Source organism: Boleophthalmus pectinirostris, unplaced genomic scaffold (genome assembly GCF_026225935.1).
Source record: "Boleophthalmus pectinirostris isolate CB_2022bp ecotype Guang Dong unplaced genomic scaffold, ASM2622593v1 HiC_scaffold_18, whole genome shotgun sequence".
NCBI lineage: Eukaryota > Metazoa > Chordata > Actinopteri > Gobiiformes > Gobiidae > Boleophthalmus > Boleophthalmus pectinirostris.
Genome location: NW_026571133.1, coordinates 30,085,871 through 30,105,722, shown reverse-complemented (window position 1 = coordinate 30,105,722; position 19,852 = coordinate 30,085,871). Strand labels below are relative to the sequence as shown.

At 39.2% G+C, this 19,852-nt stretch overlaps 1 protein-coding gene across 1 annotated transcript; it reads left to right on the top strand.

Moving 5' to 3' along the window:
• Nucleotides 1-1,077: 1,077 nt before the first annotated feature.
• sppl3 (signal peptide peptidase 3) lies at nucleotides 1,078-19,263 on the top strand. Its single transcript, XM_020940198.2, has 11 exons — nucleotides 1,078-1,541; nucleotides 6,541-6,618; nucleotides 6,855-6,946; nucleotides 7,572-7,691; nucleotides 7,891-7,969; nucleotides 9,057-9,169; nucleotides 12,460-12,566; nucleotides 12,956-13,116; nucleotides 16,116-16,306; nucleotides 16,407-16,516; nucleotides 16,755-19,263. Exons 1-11 carry the CDS (start codon nucleotides 1,516-1,518, stop codon nucleotides 16,821-16,823), a joined length of 1,146 nt encoding a protein of 381 aa, XP_020795857.1. The 5' UTR covers nucleotides 1,078-1,515; the 3' UTR covers nucleotides 16,824-19,263.
• Nucleotides 19,264-19,852: the final 589 nt, after the last annotated feature.

Here is a 19,852-nt window from a genome sequence, read left to right as displayed (position 1 = left end):
ATACAATCTATGGAACAGCCAATGTGATATCAGAAATGAATCTGGTCTTTGATAGACCCATAGGCTATGGAGGGAACACATTCATAATTATCTGACCTTTTCAGCATTTAAATGTAACAGATATGTATTCCTTTTTCCTCTTGAAGACACATATTTTACAAATGTAATAAAGGTATTTAGGGAAACAAAGCTGACTAATATATAACTATTTAACAGGTGAATTCTGTGTCATAATAAGACAATATTTTGTCATGTCCCCTTCGGCACTCTTCAATGGTCACCCATGAAACTGATCTGAGTCACATTTTAATTGTAATGCCATTTTATTTTTAAATGCTTGTTTTTCTGAACACTTGCTGGACTGCTTGTGTTTGAAAGTGTGTCCTCCTAGTGGCTAAAAACAGATTGTGCATAATCTGTAAGAATAGCAGCTCATTGCAGACTTCTATAATCCCCACACACTTTCATAATACGAGTAGTGGAAATCCCAACATCCTTTTAAACCCCATTGGCACCCTAAAAAAGAGCATGGTTCTGCATGTAGTGTAGGCCTATATATCAAATGTCTTTGTTCAAGTTTCATCAATAATGTCAGTTTAATAGGTTTTGGTTTTAAATGAACAGATCAGCAGTTTCTTTTTTAATGTATATGCGCAGATTATACTATGGCATTCTCATATTATGCATATATTTCTAGTGTTAAAGGTGCACTCTGAAGTTTTCTGGAGTCTACATAACGATTACTTGTTTCATGTCATACTGTAGAATATTCGTTGCAAAGCAATAAAATTACCGTTCAGAAGTCTGTAGCTAATTTGAAAAATAATTCTAAATGTTCAACAGATCTTGTGAAAATAAAGCATCAATCTCCAAATGCTGGATACTTAAGCGTGCCTTTAAGTATGAAGGATACCATATTAATCTCGCGTGCAGTTATTCTTCTTTCACACCACTAACAATTGGCTAAATGTTTTGAATGCACTACACTGCCAGCTAAAAAAGAAACAAATTCAGGCGTTTTCAGTGCACGTTCTACTTGTAAACCTACAGCAGGGTGACTGTGCGCGCTCCCGTGACGCTCTCGCCATAGAAAACAAAGCTGAACGTCTTCCATAATAGCGAGGGGTGCAGACTGAGGACTACGCGACATCTATCCAGGCCATTAAAGACTGAATATGGATTTACAACGGGCGTAGCGTTGTTGGAAATCAAGCCCTCTAGGCTGGGGTGACGACAGGACATTAGCGAACCGACGAAAATAACACCAGTGTTTTTTCTCGGGGTGCTTTGTCTTGTCCACCTACCGATAGCAAACCATCGTTCCCGTTTCAATCGCAACACAGCTAGTGATTACTACTAGCTGCAGCCGGGATGTATCATCATGTTACTACCTAAAACTGCCTACTAGGAAGACGGAGTGTGTAGGAAAAGCAAAAACCTTTCCTTGATCCCAGCGGGTTGTCACTGGGACCGGAATCTGTGTTAGACACAGTCGCGGAGCCTGTTTTCGGCGATATGGCGGAGCAGGGCTACTCATCTTGGTGAGTGCGCACGGGGCTGGTGCTGCTGTGGAGTAGCTGCACAGCACTAGCAGCGGCTACTGGTGAACCTAGCGGACAGGGCTTGCTTATTACATTAGTAGATATGCTGATTTACAAAAACAATGCTTAGAACGCTTACTAAATAGTTTGATTTAATGACAAAACCAAATGACAACCGAGTTAAATAAGATTTCCTGCAGCGTTTGTAATGCTAACAGCTTAGGCTAACAGAGGCTAATCAGACGCAACAGCTGATGCTAACGTTATCTAGCTACCGTCTGGTCTACTGAAGTGGGGCTTTTGTGGCAAAATGCTATTGAGCTAGTTAACATGCTAACGGGATACAAAAGCTAAAGTGTATGGTCACTCTAGGAATGGCCCAAATACGCAAAAGAGGTTTAGTAAAGAAAAATAAGCATGCATCTAGGTTTCGCTTATTGGTTTGGACAGACAAAGTAACACATTTTCCTTTATGACAAAGCTAGTGGTGGCAATTCTCGTTAACCCGCAGCATACAAAACAAAGCTGCAACTGTACAATAACTGTAATATGTTTGGATGAAACGGACTTTACATAATTGAAATGTCAGTCCCTGTGTCTGCATTATGAAGGTTGACTTTTATGGCTTATTCCTATAGATGGCAGTGGGCTATTAGATGGAAATGCGACAAAAACGCACAGCTGCACTGTTGTGCCCATCAGTGAAAAGTTGTGAGGCATATTTTTACTAATAATGATTAAAATAAAGGTGATCTGTCTCTTGGGTACTAAACAAAATTGATGAAACATTTAAGTCTTGTCTGAAGTTAATTAGAGGGCTAGGGGACATTTGCAAACCCAGGACAGCATTCTGTTGCTTACATGCCATAGTTTAAATTGATGTGTTTTTAAACCTCAAAAGACAGGACAGTAACTAAAAACCATGTAGACATATATTTTAATTAGTATGTCACAAAAAAACAAAAAGGGCAGAATGTTTAGTAGGCTGCTGCTGATTGACATTTGATGTGTCTTATGATAACAGTCAACCTGTTACCATTATTAGGATTCAAGTTCATCTTAGTCGACAAGGGTGTGGGTTTGTCCTAGTTTGTACTGCCATATTATTGTTAGAATTATTCCTTTGGTATGTAGTCATACTTGCTTGATCAGTTGATGGATTTTACTTTTAATGTGGTAATAAAAACTAAGGCCAAAGGTTGGTGGTTCAATCCCCGCTCTAGCCAGAACATTCTGTCATATTGTCCTTGGGCAAGACACTTCACCACCTTGTGTGTGGTTGATTGATGGTGGTTGTAGATGCCTATGGCACAGCTTCTGTCCCTGGGCAGCTGCAACTGTGGCTGTAACTTACCAACACAGAACGTAGAGTGACTGAATAATATAAAGTGTGCCTATTAAATTAACAATTGCATCAATCACAGGTCTACAAACAGAAACCTGATGAAAGAGCAGCCTAGACATGGTTTAAAGCTAACTTTTTGTCCTACTGAGTACTTTGCTAGAAGGTTTGTGATGTCTTAAGTTCTGCAGTTTGGATTGTCCCTGATTTCTGTGCTGTGGTAGGTGGATGCATGTCACCATCTGTTAGTCTTGTCAAGTTGTTTTCCCCTATTTTCTCTTCCTTTCTTAAACTTTACTAGCCGCTTGTAAAAGCTCATATTGTGTAAGTTCGCTGTGAGAATGGAGCACTTTCCATTGTGCTTGAAAACTGTAATCACATTGACAAATTGAGTCCAAAGATGGCATTTCAGGATGGAGATATTAATGCAAATTTGACCGCTTTTGTTGGCAATCTACTGCATGCACAAAAATAGGAAACCACATGCTGTAACTGATCTTAATTGTCCAAGACTTGGACATCAGGGGCACAATGAAAATAGACAACATCCACACAAAATTCATACAAGATACAGTACTCAGTCAGTACATTTCACTGACTGAGACATCTTCGTTTTGCTACAGTATTTTATTTCATTAATATTTGTATCTTAAACAGGACAACTATTTTCTACACAAATGAAATGCTTGATAACAATTTCATACAGATCATTTATGTGTATATGTATTCAATGATCACCATTGCCCTTTACTTGCTTCAGCTGCTTTAGAGCATCACATTGAGCCGTTTGAAACTGATGGATTACTGAAGCACCTGTTGCTTGTGCCCAGAGCAAAGCCATCACTTAACATAAGCCTGTGATCTTATAAGGCGTAGTTGATTTTATGTACTACTTTTGCAGGGATAAGACTTTGAAGTATAGCTGTTAATATTTGTGTGTAAACTTTGATGTATATGCATAAGTTTCTCTGTATTTTGAAACACAAAATGACAGAGTTGGCAAGATTGCACCAGGTGGGGGTGCAGCTTTTTTTTTTTTTTTTTTTTTTTTTTTTTTACTGTGAGTAAATCCTACTAAAGTATAGCGTTACAAATTAGAGCCTGCAGTTCTTTAGCTATATTCATATACAGCACAGGGTCTCATTGCAAATTATGTCCTTGGCTATGAAGCAGTCCATGGTACTATGTCCATAATTGGATCAGAAAGTGGAGGCAGATAAAAGTTAATTCCCAGGCGGAGGTGCCCACCCAGTGCCTACTGTAAGCTGCTGTAAATACAAGCACCAGTGATCAAAGCCTGTGAGTCACCATCTCACTCAAAGTGTGTTAGGAAAGACTGGAGTGAGATGTTATTTTTGACATGCGCTCTTCCATAGCAAAAAAGAGAAGTTCTTATTGTTGCCTGGTGACCTGGGCCTTAGTGGTCAGGTCATGCATTCAACTGGATGATGGAGGTCGCTATTGGAATTGTGTTATTGAAAACCTAGTCTGTCAGTGAACAAGGGCGTCTTATGGCGCTTTGGGCCGCCATCCAGGCTTCAACAGTCCGGGATTGTATTTTGTTTTTAAATGTTCCATTCATCTATAGCACCCATGTTCTCCAGGCTTCTGTGCAGAGAATTCTGACCAACCCGTTCGGTGCTAGAATATGAATTAGCTGTGTGGCGGGCGGCGGATTGAAGCTATCTCTCACCCTGTGCAGTTGACAGTGGCTCTGACATCATTAGCAACTATGTGTGTACTGAGAACAAGGTCAATTTTTTTTAAAGCTTGGAGCTATTTGGCAGGCTCTTCACCTTTTTACAAATGAAATCACTGAATGTATACTTAGGATGTGTCGAAAAGTTTAAAGATCTTGTGCACCTGTTACATAGGTATATTTAAAAAAAAAAAAAAAAAGCTAGAGACTGATGCTAAAGCAACTTGGTGTCTAGTTTCCACAGCAAGCCACATGTCATCCCTTCTATCCTAAAAAGTCTGTTGGTAATTATACTGTTGAATGGAAGAGCAAGACAGCAGACTATTTTATGTGCCCGCTCCCAAAACCCTGTGGATGGCCATATGAGAACATGAAATATCAATAGGAGATTTTTTTTCATTCTCTGAAACCAGCTCACTAACCATACTTAGAAGAAAACCAATATCATATTAGAACAGGTCTCAGTACTGCAAAGTACTGAGGTATTCATTTCAGGCTGACCGACAAGGACCTTTTCATTCATATTTATGTCATTTCTTGGAATTCCTAACAATTGTCTTTCCAGAGGGGCCTGTTTGATAATGTCACCAAAGCCTTTTTGATTTCCAGTTGTGGTTTACATGGCACACATTTTCAGTGGGTGAAACGTTTTCAGTACATTTGAATGTCTAGTTCAAGATTGCTCATGAAGTTGCTTGACTAATGTAAGGCAGAGACTTTTTTGTGAGCACATACAATGTCCTGTCAGTAATGCCCAGAGGAAGGTCATATACTGTAACTCGCTGTATCAATCTATTATTGTTTGTCCTTGCACTAGAATTCAGAGTCATAATTTACTGCAAATTGTAAACCAATACAACATACATTACGAAAGCTACATCTACATTGGTATCATTCTAGAATTTTTAAAATATAGTAAAATGTATTATATGTGAAATTCTCCCAAACCAAACTAGTTAAATGCTTATTGGAGAATCACATTTGCCTAATTAACTCACTTTGCATTGAAGCATTTTCATTCATGTATTTCGTTACGGTACCTTGGAGTCTGTTAAACCATTGTTGTAGCAAATGACCAAATTAGCAAGCCCCACATAGAAAAACATTACAAATATGCTAGCTTTCTCTGCATTGTATGAACAATTTAAATTCAGAACAATTTGTTTGTGGTCATCCATTTCCAGTCCTGTTCTTTCCCAATGTTTTAAAGGGCCCCTATTATGCTATTTTCTGATCTTAATGTTGTTTCCTCATCAAATACATCCTGAGTTGTGTTTTTTTCCCATACATTTTAAGCACACAAACTCTGCATATGTAAACTGTTCTTCTCTCAAACAGAAAACACTCCAAACACCTCGTGATGTAATGTGGTAATACAGGAAGTGCTCCAGTGTTTTGAAACTCCGTACACCTTCACTAGAATCATTTGGATAATTTCAGAATTGGAATTATTTTTTTATTTTTAATCTCTTCTGAACAAAAGGTAATTGGTAGCTGTTTGAAATCTACCTCTACATGACACCATGAGGTGGAACAGAGCATTTTGAGTTTTGGAGATGTGGACAGACTACAAATAAGGGGTTACTCAATATGTGTGAATGAAATAAAACACAACTCCAGGTATGTTTTGATGAGATAGCAACATTCTTAACATGGCTCAAAGCTCACAAGAATCAATTTTGTGAGCTCAACATTCCAAATAACCTGAGAATTTCGAAACACATTCACAAACACACCCCCGTCTTACACTGAGTGTAGCTGTAAATTACACTGTTGGAAATGAAGTCAATAAATGGCAGATGGCATTACGCCTTTTGTAGCAACATTTAGATAACTCTTTTGGGATAAAGTAACTGTGCACCTATGTCCATTGTTGATAGTCTTGTGTTATATTGTATCAGGGGGATTGTAAATAGAAAGTACGACGCCTGTATGTCTTTGTGTTTTGTGTCTCTCAGGGCATACTCCCTAGTGGACTCCAGCCAGGTGTCTACCTTCCTCATCTCCATCCTCCTCATCGTCTATGGCAGCTTCAGGTATGTTTTTAGATTTCATCTTATCTGCACAAATTGTCATAAAATGCAGTACAATTTATGTAGTAAATTAAAGCTATAGTATGCAACTGCTTTGCCAAAAATGTACTAAATTATAATAATAGTGTGAATTTTTTTTCACTACATAAATGTAGTGACTATGAATGCCAGTCAAGGTTTTTGACAACAAACTCCTCCTGTTTTGATCACTGAAGTGTCTCTCTTCTCCCTCTTATCAGATCATTAAATATGGACTGTGAGAACCAGGAGAAGGATAAAGATGGGAACCCCACCACAACAGGGTCTTTCAACAACAGCAACACAAACAACAGTGAGTTTCATGCTTAAAGCCACTTATCACTAAATAGGCTCTGCTTTGGCTATGGCCACAGTCTGCCTCTCGTCAAAGGATAGTATAATGTCAGATTTTGGTGTTAGCATTATTATGAATTTACTTTGTCATGATTAGTGGTACTGTAAAAATACCTTGTAGATTACCATACCTGAACATTTTGTGTACTCATTGATTGACCACTGTTTAAAAAAATGAATTAAAATGGCTTTCAATATTACGTTCCTGAGCATAAACAGATACATTCACATTCAGACATTAAGTCATTACAATTTAACACAAAATTGCATTCACATATCAGTTTTTCTGACTGCATTGGCTGTGGACCTCATGGCAAAAAAGACCCAAACATATCATTGATCTTTAGATTAAGAGAGACACAGTGCTGTACATGGGAAACCATTTACTTTTTCCTAGAGAACAATAAAAATATACCAAAACAACTGCATGGAAATGGATGTTTTATTTATTATGAAACTGAATGGGCCAAGACAGTTTGAAACTTTAGTAGAGTGGCAACCCTGATGCTACCATGGCGACTCTTGAAAGCATCTTGTTGTGGAGTTTGGTATTATGCCTTATGCATCTTTGCATCTGTTTACAGGTATTCAGACCATAGATTCAACACAGGCCCTGTTCCTGCCAATCGGAGCGTCTGTGTCTTTGCTCGTCATGTTCTTCTTCTTTGACTCGGTACAGGTGGTGTTCACCATCTGCACTGCAGGTAACTACTGATGTCAACCATTACTGAAGAGCGCTAAGCATCAATTTAGTGTTATGAGCCTGCTCGTTTCTGTTAAGTGGCTGCACACAGAGACAAGCCTCTTTGGTTCTTTAATATTCCTATGTTATAAAGGTCATTATCTTGATCACTCTAAATGATACAAGTGTTTATTATTGGTGTGCTTTGTGCTTGTCCACAGTTCTTGCAACAATTGCATTTGCATTCCTCCTGTTGCCAATGTGCCAGTATCTGACTAGACCCTGTGCCCCACAAAACAAGTAAGTCTTAAAAGGACATGTTTGTTACTTAGAATTGGTGTGCACTTCCTTGTTTGCTTTTTTGGTCTCAAACCCACACACCTCAATAAAGTTATTGCTTTGACAAAGCCATTCATACAAAATGACATAAATACACAATGGACTAATTTGCATTTTATTCATTCATATTCATAGTAACCTTTTATTTTTCCCACTTCTTGTAGTGTTTTTTTAATTTATAATTCTCTTTTGAGTTCAGTTGTGACAATATTGGTAGTTCTTTAAGATGTACCATCACTTTTAAACAATAGCAGCTTTGGAAGCAATTTTTTACAATTGGGAACACATTTTGCCCACCATTACATACTTGATTAAACACTGTATTTTAGACCAAAAACTTAAACTTAATCATTATTAACGCATCTGAAATTAACACCAGAGTAACCCACCCATCATCTATTGGATATGAAAATATCTTTTGTTGCAAGCCTATCACTTTTCACAGCCTTTATTGTCTTAACAATGACTAATAATGTAGGGCGGCTGTAGCCGCTTGGCCACCTACCGAAAGGTGTGCAGGTTGAATCCCATTTCTTTATTGGATATGGAGGACCCTTGAGCAAGACACTCCACAAACATTGTCTGCTGTGATAAAGACACTACTGCTGAACATTTTGTGAAAATATCTAATTGCCACTTTCCCACAAGTATTAGATTTGCAATTTACAATGAGACTGGATATTTCTGTGGACATAATACTACCTACATAGGTGTAGTGTTTGCAGTTTGCTATTTGAGGCTATTCAAGTTTCAATTATAGTACTAAATCACACTGATTTTAATTTACTGTTGAAGGTGTTTGAACCTGATATTGCAAAGTGCCAGGTTATATTGTTAGGTTTATGCAGTGCCTCACAAAAAAACATAGTATCCACATTGAAACATAGTCTTATATTGTGGGCGCACCAAGTGTTCCATTTTTGTGCCAAATTATACAACACAGCCTTGTGTAAAAGTACTGGCCTTGATTTTGTTCCACTTTTCTTAAGTAGTTTTCTTCATGTCAGTCTATACAGCTTGTAACATTACATCTCTGTGTTTCCTCCAGAATTTCCTTTGGATGCTGTGGGCGCTTCACACTGGCAGAGCTGCTGTCCTTTTCCCTGTCCGTGATGTTGGTGCTCATTTGGGTGCTGACTGGACACTGGCTTCTCATGGATGGTAAGTGACTCTTAAATGCCTATATTATGCGTTTTGGAGTTTATTATATACCACACCTTTACCTTGGCTTTTCCTTTAGTGCATATTATAATTATTTCTGTGTAGAGAATACTAGAGCCCGACCGATATGGATTTTGTTGTGGCCGATATGAAACCGATATAATGGAAGTTGTCGCTGCCGATAGCCGATATAATCGCCGATATATTTAGTGATGTAAAAATTCACTGTAAATCTTGAATTGTTTAAAAAACTTAGGTTTGGCTCTAGTGGATTCTAAATTGGGTTTATTTAGGCAACATTTATTGTTATTCTGACTCTTTATGTCATATTTACATACAGTAGATTGGGCTAATGGCATTTTTGCATCACATTCTAGCTACTAGTGATGGGTATTCCAGTTTTTTTTTTTTTGGAGAACCGGCTCTTTTGGCTCGGCTCACTAAAGCAACTGGCTCTTTCGGCTCCCAAGCGACTCTTGAGATTGTTTTGTTGCAAGCAGTACTAAACCAAAACTGAACCAGGACTGAAAAATGATTAAACCAGGACTAAAACAGATTTAAGCCATGTGTAAAACAGGACTAAACCAGAACTGAACCAGGACTGAGTGTCGGGACTCGGTCTCTCCCTCATTCAAGCCCAAGATTAGTCCTGGTTTATTCATTTTATGCTGAACTGCAGCCAAATATGCAGTTTTTTTTTAATCCTATGCACACGCAGATTTCTGAAAGTTTCGTTTTCAGCCGCTGCTGCTGTCAAACTACGGCTCTACAAGCGGCTTGAAGAGAAAAAGTGAGAAAAAGAGAAAACACGGCTCCCAATAAGAAACATGCTCCTGTTGTTCGCTTCAAAGAGCCGCTTCGATCGCGACCGACCCATAACTCCTAGCTAGTAAATAAACAATCGCTATTAGCCTTTAGCCGTAAAAATGTGCGCGCCGCGGTAATTAATTATATGCATAAATGTGGAATCATTCACACGTCTATTCACAGCTCATTTACATATCAATGCTGGTCCAGTAGCAAATATACGGCCAATATAGTCACTTTACAATAGACCAATAGAAAACAGCCTGTTTATGTGCGGGAGCTACAGCAGCTAATCGCTAATAACAAATAGCCAAAACTAGCTTCAAAGTCGATGTATTTCCAACACTCATCGCTCACACAGGCTCCTCCTCACATCACAAGTCTGCACTAATAAAAGTCCTTTTAATACAGACTCAAACCGATTGTCCGTAAAAAGAATATAATCTCAGTGCTGCGCACCGCTGCGGGTGTAAACAATAGCACGTGAGTAAAGTGACGTGACTCTGGGGGTGTGTTCAAGGACAGTACGGACACACACAAATGACTCCGCAGATAAATACTGATGTGGAGCCACATATTAGGACATTTATCTGTCTGTAAATTGGATTAAATGAACATAATGTAGAGAGTCTAAGCTTTATAACGAGGTATAACATGCCCACGTGAAATATCGGCCCGTATCAGCAAGCATATCGGCCGATAGCCGATATGTCTCCAGGTGCCCATATAGGCCAATAATATCGGCCAGCCGATATATCGGTCGGGCTCTAGAGAATACCTGCAGCTTCATCCATGCACAATCCTACTAACCCAAATTAAAGCAATATAAAAGGTCAGGATTGTTGACAAAAGTTTGCAGGTTTTAGTATTTGTGTCCATAGTGCTGTGTGAGGCTGCAGCTCAGTGTGCTCTGGAGCTAGAGAGCAAGCACAGGGAGCCAGCAGAGGGCACCACTAACACAGGCTAACCCAAACTATGACACAAGAACAGCTATGAGTTTTTATAATAAAGATTTGCCCCAGTTAGATCTTAGACAGAAGTGCAATTGTTAAGTTTAAAGCCACAGTATGTAACATTTTAGCTCAAAAATAGTTAAAAATAAAAGCTTGTTTTTTTGTGTTTCATGTGTTTATTGCACTGAAATTCATAGAAAAATATGTGTCCTTACTCTAAGTGGGCTTGCATCTTCACAAACCTGACTTTTACTTCGTCCTGAGAGGGCCTCCTCCTACTTGTTTCCATAGAAATGTTGATCCTTTGGCTATAATGTAGGCTCTATTCATGCTTACGTCACAAACCAGGAAGACATTTTGGACAGATGCAGTTACAACTTCCGGTGTACTTACTGTCACTGGGCTCGCCGACTGACTCTGACAAAAACCCATTGCAGTAAATGTGATCAGCGGTAAAATGAAGACTCTATACATATGTGCTGTTTGGAATAATCTTGAATTTGGCACCCTCATCTCTTCTAATTGCATGTACCCAGTGAGCTCGGAGTTGTGTGTCAGTGGGGAAATTATGAAAACTGAGGTATGGTTGTAAAAGTTGATTAGCTGAACGTAACAGAACATTACAATGACATATAGATGAAGAAAACTGGGTCATTTTCTAATTTTTCCTAGATTTTGTCAGACTTAGTACCGCAAACGGAGCCCGCTGGAAGTTGTCATTGCATCTTTTCAACTGCCTTACTGGTTTATGACTTAAGAGTGAATAGAGCCTGTTGCTCAGTATTTCGGAAAGTTGTAAATCTATTCAACATATGGTTTTAACTTTGCCTTTCCATGGAATCATGCAGGTGAATGTGCCACCTCCAGAAAGATACATACTGTACCTAGGATGATCTAAAATACCCTAAAGCAATTTCATCTATTTTGTTTAAAATGGACAGAAGATCTAATCATAATTAATTTTTTGAGGCCCATATTTAAGATAATATATTCAATAGTCATGGCAAAAGTACCCAATATGAGGCTGTTGTGGAGGCAGTGGGTGCCATGAGAAATCTGTCCTTGGATGCCAAAAGAGCTGGGGCCAGCACTGAGAGCAGGTAGATCAGAGCCTAATGAGGAAATGAAAATGGATGTGCCTAAATGCAGAGATACATGTGGACTGTAAAGATACAATGCGGTGGTCAGTTTTCATGACTTCTACCCCCAATTTGCTCCAACCCCTCCTCATATGAAATTCTATTTTCTTGGCCAAACCCATGGGTAACCATCACTACTCTAGACTTTAAATAGAATAGGAACTTAATGGAGATTGACTTGTATGGCATGAAGGGAAGCATGGCGTTTTGAGCTCTGGAGAAGGAGATTGAGAAAACATGCAGGAGTACTGAAACGTGTACACATGAAAATGCAACTCCTTTTGATGAGATTACAAGCTTAAAATTCTAGTTTTCACAATGCAAGTCCAGTGAAGATCTAAATGCTGCACTTGAAATGAGAATAACAGAGTTCTGTTTGCATTCCCATCAGCTTTAGCCATGGGGTTGTGTGTTGCCATGATTGCCTTTGTGCGACTGCCCAGTCTGAAGGTATCCTGTCTGCTGCTGTCGGGTCTGCTCATCTATGACGTGTTCTGGGTATGACACTCTCTCCTTCTTACCTCAGCAGCACATCTATACTGTATACTCTAGATGACCTAATGATTGTTTTCATTTACAAAGATACCCATGCTATTGTTATTTATATAACCACATGGTTAACAAGATGGTTGCGATATAACCATATTGCAAAACACATCAATAATGTAAAAGAACAAGTTTTAGTGCAAATATTCAAAATAAACACACATCAAACCTTCTTTTGTCTTGAGCTAAAAAATGGGGTTGTGAAACGTTGTATATTTCAGGTTATAGTCAATTGATACACCTATAATCTTTATATTTACATACACACTAGTGTCTGCTGATTTTGTTTGTTTCTTTTTGTAGTGGCAATACTGAGCCTCCCCTTTTTGTTTATGCACCAGGTGTTCTTTTCAGCCTATATCTTCAATAGTAATGTGATGGTTAAAGTGGCCACCCAGCCTGCTGAAAATCCCATAGACGTCCTGTCCCGGAAGCTTCATTTTCCAGGGATGAGCCGGGATGTCCCTCGCCTTTCTTTACCAGGAAAACTGGTCTTTCCCAGGTAAGACTCCTGAAGGTGATAATTCTCAGAAGTCTTAGGGTGTGGTCACTTGTTAGTCTGGAGGACTCTGCGAACAGACATTAAATGCATTCTGTCAAAATTAAGGCCTTAAAAAGCATTACATTTCATTTCAAGCAGCAGTAAAAAAATATTGGTAGATGTTCTAAAAGTCTTTCTTGTATCTAGCTAATATTTATTACAATACATTCAAGGAAGTTAATAATACATTCCAGATAAAGTTAATATAGCCTGCATGTTGTGCGTACCATGACCTGGAACGTATATACGGCATATACGCTGAACCGCCAGATGTTTATTCCCACTGGCAGGTAATTGTCTCCAGGTTTATTGCTGATTAGAGAGGCTAACTTCATGCCCCGGAGCTACGTAACTTCACGCCCCGGAGCTACGCCCAGAGAGAACGCCCTAAGCCGAGCAAAGAGAGCACTTGAGCCGAGTAGACAGAGCTCCCCAAGTCAGTCAAAGAGAGTGCCTTGTGCTAGGTAGACAGTGTGCCGACTCTGGCGAAGAGAGTCTCCCGAGCCGGGGGCAGAGAGCAGAGAGAGCGCCCAGAGCGCCCCGAGCCGGGGGCAGAGAGAGCGCCCCGAGCCGGGGGCAGAGAGAGCGCCCCGAGCCGGGGGCAGAGAGAGCGCCCCGAGCCGGGGGCAGAGAGAGCGCCCCGAGCCGGGGGCAGAGAGAGCGCCCCGAGCCGGGGGCAGAGAGAGCGGTGGACATCTGTATTGTGGTCCTATATGGGGGCACACTTGTGAAACCTCGGGATTGCAGCAGAAAAGCTGCTGCTCTGATGCAGAGCATGTCCCGCATCCCCTCACTCAGAATTTGGCAGGTTGCTCACGTCACAGAACCAAGTGCCCCAGATCAGGCTCCGATAGTGTTTACTGTTAAACTCGTGTGGATGAAGGAGCTGCCAAGAGGTTTTGGCATTTCATTTCCCTGTTTCTTTAGATGTGTATGCTGTTTACATTCAGCTACAGTGGCCACATAAGACAGACTGTTGCACCTAAAGTGTGCACAACTTTAGATGCATTGTCGTATAATGCATAACAGATGTAGGCTAGTCTATGCAAAGACCGTCTAATTCCTGCACTCCCATAATGCACCAGGTCTAAGACTATATGTGCATTTTGCACATTTGGAGTGGTATGACTGGGCCCTTGTTTTAATTCGATAAGCTTTTGAATAATTTGACTCTCCTGATCTGCCCCCCCAAAAATCCAAAACTGCACATGCTTTAATATAACTGAAAACATTATATAATCTCTAATAGTAAGAATATTTGTAGAGTCACAGTAGGGGTATTTGATGACTAGTCATCAAAAGTCTGTGATTACAAAAGGTTTCAGACTGACTGCTCCAAGAGGAATCCTTCATTTATGGGTAGTTCACACAGGCTGAATGTTGCTGGGAGATACACAAGAATCAAATGAAGCCATACATAGTGAGTTTGGGGCAGTGAGTTTTGGCTGGAAACATTTTCAATAAATGCACAGATACCTAATACAAAAGCTATTTGGTGAAACTAGGTTCAAAACACCCAATTATATTGCAGTAAATAAGCTTTATAAATGTTTTGTATTATAATAACTATCTATACGTTCTTGTCCTTCTGCTGAATGGTCACAAAACGGTCACTTTTGCGAGATGAAAGCTTAAAGGTGTGCTGTGCAAGTTTTCTGGTGGAGAGTGTGTGACCTGCTTGTTTTTATGGACATGTCATTGCTCTGCCTGGAATGTTCCACAGTATGACAATAAACAGCTCTAACTTACATTTATTAAATTAAATTAAATTACAGGTGGTTATAGCTCAAAAATACCTCAAAAAACAGGCATTCTGATTGTGAGCTCATTTCAGATCTGTGAGCTCTCCACAGATCTGACCTGTAACTTGGTCTGGTTTCGTTTCCATGAAGATAGAAAAGTGTATTACCATACTGTGAAATGTTCCAAAGAAAGTAATAACATCTCCCTGGAGAAAAGCATTTGACTGATCCTCCATCAGAAAAGTTACACAATGCACCTTTAAATATCTTTCTTTCTGCATCTATTAATGGCATTAAAAATACTGAACTGTGGAATTAAAAAGTAATTTAAAAGCATTAAATTTGGCTCGCTGAACCCTGCATAAACCTGGGTCAGGGCCACACTTATTTAATTAAATTATCTATTAAATATTTTAACATTTCAAATGTATAATAGATTTTCTACTTCAAGTTCAACCGAATTATTGCAACAGGCCTGCGGAGCACCAGTGCTCATGGTGTCATCAGTCTAGTTCGTGTTCATATGTGATTGTGCCAGGCTTTGGATATAAACTTTTGGAAATATATAAAGAAATCAGAAATTTGAAGCAGCAACGTTGACCAAATATAAAGGACATAGGGGTATTTCTAAGGTAATTTTGTTTGTAAAGACATTTTTATATGTCCATTCAGATATATGTTGGCTGATATATCACATGTCCATTATATCCATGGGTGGACGTGATCCACCCAGACAATCAGGAATACTTTACCTGCCCCACTGCACAGACAGCACATTCAATCTCATAATCAAATGTGCAATTAGTCGAGCAGTGAGAAAATGGTTTAACAGACATCACTATATTATACAATTTAAGCATTTTTTTTTTTTGCGTTTTATTTTATTTTGTCACATATTTTGAAATATGGACTGAATCAAATGTCCTGTACCAAAACAATACACCCATGTGTACCATGACACCCCACTACAAACCACGCTAGGGCTAAGGCAAAGTGACTAATCCCAAGTCTTTATTAGCCAAACGCACTGCTAGTAAATACATATTGAAATGAATACTGAAAGGCCAAGAATTACTCTCAAATAATCAGCAAAAAGTAACTTTTTATAGCTTTTAAAGTTATAAATAACTTAATATAAGAACTTTTTATAACTACTATACTAAAATATATACATATATAAGTGTACTGGTGACAAACTGAATGTATCTTGTTGTACAGTTCCACAGGAAGTCACTTCTCAATGCTGGGGATTGGTGACATCGTGATGCCAGGACTACTACTGTGTTTTGTCCTGCGATACGACAACTACAAGAAACAGGCAAATGGAGAGGTGCCAGGGCCCGCCAATATGTCAGGGAGGATGCAGCGAGTCTCCTATTTCCACTGCACTCTCATTGGTTACTTTGTGGGTAAGCAATAAATGACTCATTGTACTGGCATTAGAATGATGTGTTGATTAAAATACATACAGTAACTGTAATATGTAATAATGCTGTGTGTTAATTGTAGGTCTGCTGACAGCCACTGTGGCCTCTAGGATTCACCGCGCTGCTCAGCCCGCTCTGCTCTACCTGGTGCCCTTCACCCTGCTGCCTCTGCTTACCATGGCTTACCTGAAGGTATGCTCCAGAGACTTTGAGAATATTGAGAATGCAAATGTTGAATGAAAACTGAAGAACAAGAGTGACCACTGAGTTTTTCACATGCCTCACATTTTAACCATTGCTTGTGTTCTTGTGGTCACTCTTCTACTGATGTGAATATCCATTGTCTGTATATCATGTACAATAGACTTCTATTCTTTGATCTTTATTTTGTGTATGTTTTAAAAAGTTGTTGTCTTTTCTCTTTTTACAGGGAGACCTGCGGCGCATGTGGTCGGAGCCCTTCCACCCAAAGACCAGCTCACGTTTCCTGGAGGTATGATGCTCTCTGGGAGCAGAGACGAGTGCGGGACAAGTGCGGCGAGTGGACCCTTCTCTTTGGTGTAGACGGAGAGGGCACACACAGTGAGGCCATGGTCATCACTCATGCTTTCTGCCAGTCTCCTGTGAAACCCTCTGAGCACCAGTGCGGACCAGAACTCCTCGGACCCAGACTTTGCCCAACTTTCCTTATTGTTGCTTATTTCTCATTTTGTTTGTAGCCTCCACTTTGGTCAAAAGCATTTAGTTGTACAGGATTTCTATCACGTATCATCTCATTTAAAAGGCCCCATTCTCAATTTTTTTAATATTTGCTGCATCAGTTAACCACTCAGAAAACCTCTACGGTCCTCCCCCCTTTTTGTAGACTTTGAGTTGTGAGACCAGTCTGGGGTTTCTGTATTTTTTTGCATTGTCATTGTCCTTATTATTAATATTAATGATTATTAATGATTAATATTATGGAACAATTTAAAGAGACGCACACAGCCGAATGGATTGTTGCTGTTGTATAGGACAGTGCAGGGGTGGGATGGCCCTTGAGTGTGTCCTCCTTTGCCCCTGTGTTTCATCAGACAATGCACCGAGCTCCTCACCCTTCATCTGCTGCCCATTCCCAGCCCTCACAAATAACTATGTATTTTATTTAGAAAAGTTTTATTCTTGGCATATACAGAAATGATGCATTATAAATTGTTAAGCAGCCCCCAGTGTTGACGGGGCCGCCTTTATTTGTATATATCTGTACACATGTATTTGCAATACTTTTTTTGAGTTTTTGTGTTTGGGTGCATGACGATTAGGACAGGAAACTAATGCCAGCCAGCAGATCAATCCTGCTCCATTTTGACTGAAAACAATCTGCGATTAGAGGGTGTTTTTTCCTAAATCAGTCGCTGCCCTTTTATGGAGAAAAACTACACTGGTTGATAGTTTCCTGCTCTTGTGTTGAGTGTCCTTGAGTGTGAGAGAGTGACACAAGGGTGAAGATAGTTCTTTTATTGGTTTTAATTTGAAATCATTATCTTGCTTGAAACAGTGACAATAGTCAGGTTTCCATACACCTGAGTATGTAGTTGAACATGAGACATGCCAAATGTCAAAACCTAATGATTATGCTTTCAATGGCCAGTTTTATACCAGTCTTTTTCTGGACAGATGGACTTATAAACAGTGTTTTTTGGAAATAAATGAATGTTCATTTTAAGGTTTTATATGTCACGTTTCATCATGGCGAGTTTTGTACTGTTTTACTGCACAACCTATAATGAAAACACTAAAAGCCTCTTATTTTAGAGACTTATTACAAATTGTGTGTGATGAGATCAAACCCATTGTTCCATAATGGACAGCTCAGTGCATCTTATCTGAACTTGGAAAATGTCAGTGTTTCACCTCAGCTGATGAAGGCCTGACTATTGTGAGTTTTTGGATTCACATGCAGTTTACTGTGGTTAGGTTCAAAGTTACAAATTGTGTTCACTGAGCGTGCGTGTGTTTGGTGTGCCTGATCAAATAATGTTCACAAAGTCTGTCTAGAAAAGGGGAGACAGTTACTTGGTCATCTAAATCATGACATTGTTCTATTCTGTGATAACCAGATGGATGTATTTGACTGTCATCAATTGTTTCCAAAGTCTGTCTCTGTCCCTCCACTGTTTTTTGTGGTGCTTGCAAAACGATAGCTAATACATACTAGAAAAAATGGTGGGCAGGAAGTTAATGTGTGAACAATTTTTCTTTCTTTCTTTTTTTTTTTTTTTTTTTTTTAACTTTTCTAAGCTAACTGACCGTGCATGACAAGTGTACAGTGTATGATTTCTTAGACTGCACCTACAGGACTACAGCAGGTTGGCACCATGTGACTTGAGGTCAGAAGGACTGCCTCTGGCCAGCGCTGATCTCAAATGCCCAGTATAATGACAGTGAATCCGGTTGGGACGTCCAACCCACGCAGTCTAAACTCACTATGGAACCGCAACACCAAACCACCAAACCCTCACTTCTTTATGGCTAGAAATTACATTTTATATACATGTATGTATACACATATTTACTGTAAAAAAGCAAGTTTATATGTGCATAAATACATTTATGGGATATGATATGGTGATAAAAATAAATGGAGTTCTGTTTTTTTTTTTTTTTTTTTTAGAAAATTGAAAATGTGTTTTTACCCTATTGTTTGTAAAGGTTTTCTTTGCATTAGTGCTTTAGATTTTTTTTTATTTTCCCCATCCAGCTGAGGACCTTACTCTGTTGATGCATTGATATTAAGGCTGAATGGATTCTGTATAGACAAATGGTGAATAAATAAATTAAGAAATGTGTAGTGAAACATGAATCCTGAAGCGCTTGATCTCGGACACCATCTCCCTGTGCCCTGTCCTCTTTATCCTTGTTCAGGATTCTGCTGTAAATAAACATGACTCTTAACTGTACCATGGCTTCTGGGTCAGCCTACTTTTATGTCTTCTATGGCTACATTTGTGCAAGCCTCTTCTGTGTACAAAATGTTGAAAATATAATAATTAGAATAACACATCTGACCATCAAATGTAAATTGGCATATATTTCCTTACATTTTGGATTGCTTTATGCTTTCTCCATTCTGCCATCAATGGTGTTCATAAAAGATTTCTATAGAAAATGTTTCTGTCATTGCTTGGCATTGAGCATACACCAAGAAATTACTCATCAAAAAGAAAACCACAGAAAAACATTACAAGAAAAAAGCTCACATTTCATGTCAATGTTATAATTGTTTTGGCCGTAGAAGCAGCCAATTAATTTGTCATGATTTATTTGCATTTGGGTGTGACTTTAGCTTATACCAGCAGGTGGCGACAGATGACACATTTAGAGCGCCACAGTGAAAGTCTGATGTGGGGCCCCTGATGCGGTTTCTGGTTTTAATGACAAACTGCTGCTTTATGTGTTTCTATCTTCATGGATGAAAAGCAGAAACAATATGAAGCCATCATTAGGATTTACCCAACAGCATGAGTTAAATTAAACCCCAAAACACTG

Bases quoted from the DNA above. Each gene is read 5' to 3' on its own strand.
- sppl3 (XM_020940198.2), top strand. From the start codon at position 1,516: ATGGCGGAGCAGGGCTACTCATCTTG. The intron at 7,692-7,890 runs GTAACTACTGAT...GCTTGTCCACAG, and splicing joins GTTCACCATCTGCACTGCAG to TTCTTGCAACAATTGCATTT. The intron at 9,170-12,459 runs GTAAGTGACTCT...CATTCCCATCAG, and splicing joins ACACTGGCTTCTCATGGATG to CTTTAGCCATGGGGTTGTGT.